The following is a 1299-nucleotide window of genomic DNA, read 5'->3' as shown; positions in this document are numbered from 1 at the left end:
GTGGTCCATGAGATCAATAAAGACGGGAAGATCGTTGGCCTGGATGATCTGTCTGTTCCTGCTGATGCTGAGGTGAGAGCCCGCATTACTCACACTTATCCCTTTGAATTGGATGTAAATTCTCAGATTTTATTATAAACGGATTCAGTTTTATTTTTAATAGCATATTTTCAAATGGACAGCCCGACTGAAGCGAGCGAGCGTGTGTGTGTGTGTGTGTGCAGCAGTGCGCTCGAGATGAATGGTGTAGTGCTTCAGCTTCAGGGCTGAACCCTAGCATCTGACTGACCTCGGAAGTGATCTTGTCTCCGTGTGGCAGGAAAACTCTCCGGACTGCAGTTCGGCCGACTCGCAGACTCTGACAGAAGGGCAGAAGCAGCAGCTGGATGAACTGCAGCTCTTGAAGAACAAAGAGGGAAGCGTGGCCATCGAGGTGAGAGACGCGTCAGGAGACCAGCCTTCGGTCACTTCTGTGTTTCAGATGCTGGTTTTCATTGGAATGAAATAACTCATAATTGACACCATTCCCTTTTATTCAGACTTTCTGCAAGTCTTTAAAAGTCTTAATTCATCCTTCCACAAATTAAAGCCCTAAAAGATCTTAAATGAGAGCAGAAAGTCTTAAATTCATAAATCTCTTCCTCAGTATTTGTGTCTTGTTTTCCAGTTCAAATATCTAAACATCCTTAAAGAGAGAGTTCGTAACAATTCCCCACAAAGCGTGGAATTTACACTAATTGAAAAGGGAACTTCTTGAATGAATGTGTGAACACAAGTGGATAAATTTACAAACACAAACAGTTTTCAAACCAAGTGTATCCTACAAATGATACTAACAAACAGCGTGCCTAAACAAGCCAGTTCTGTACAATAAAGTGTGTGAGTATAAAGTCTCTCAGAGTCCTCTGCACCAGCGACTAGTTAAACGCCTTTGATCGCTCATACGGTGATGACGGCAGCACAGAAAAACACGAGAAAACTAGCAGCCCATGCGACTGTATTCCAGCTCTTCTGAAGTGAGAGGAACAGACCCAAATCTGTGTCATCAGCAGGTCAGTGGTGTGTTTAATTGAGAAATGAGCTCCAGTGCATTGTGGGAAACCGTTGGCCAATACTTCCATCACAAGCCGGGTTTCCATCCAAAGTTGCGAGTTTAACTTGAGCGCAAAATTGGAATATCGCATAAAACATTTGCGAATCAGCACCGTTTCCATCCAACGAGTCAAAGAGAACAAAATCCTGATTAACTGGCACTAAATATCACTGAGAAAAATAGGAGAAGCCACTGAATATATTAAT

The 1299-nt window shown here is 42.9% G+C and overlaps 1 protein-coding gene across 1 annotated transcript in view; it reads left to right on the top strand.

Annotated features, from left to right (window-relative positions):
* Nucleotides 1-6: 6 nt before the first annotated feature.
* LOC107660982 (pseudouridylate synthase 7 homolog) overlaps nucleotides 7-1299 on the top strand; it is a gene marked incomplete at its 3' end in the record, with an annotated part of 2163 nt that continues 870 nt past the window's right edge. The window contains exons 1-2 of the mRNA XM_016450418.1: nucleotides 7-72; nucleotides 298-433. Coding sequence (XP_016305904.1) covers nucleotides 8-72; nucleotides 298-433 — 201 coding nt within the window. The remainder of the gene's footprint in view (nucleotides 73-297; nucleotides 434-1299) is intronic.

This window comes from Sinocyclocheilus anshuiensis, unplaced genomic scaffold (genome assembly GCF_001515605.1).
Source record: "Sinocyclocheilus anshuiensis isolate Anshui unplaced genomic scaffold, SAMN03320099.WGS_v1.1 scaffold9877, whole genome shotgun sequence".
Classification (NCBI taxonomy): Eukaryota; Metazoa; Chordata; class Actinopteri; order Cypriniformes; family Cyprinidae; genus Sinocyclocheilus; species Sinocyclocheilus anshuiensis.
Note: the sequence above shows the minus strand (reverse complement) of the source record. Positions and strands in the feature narration are given on the sequence as shown.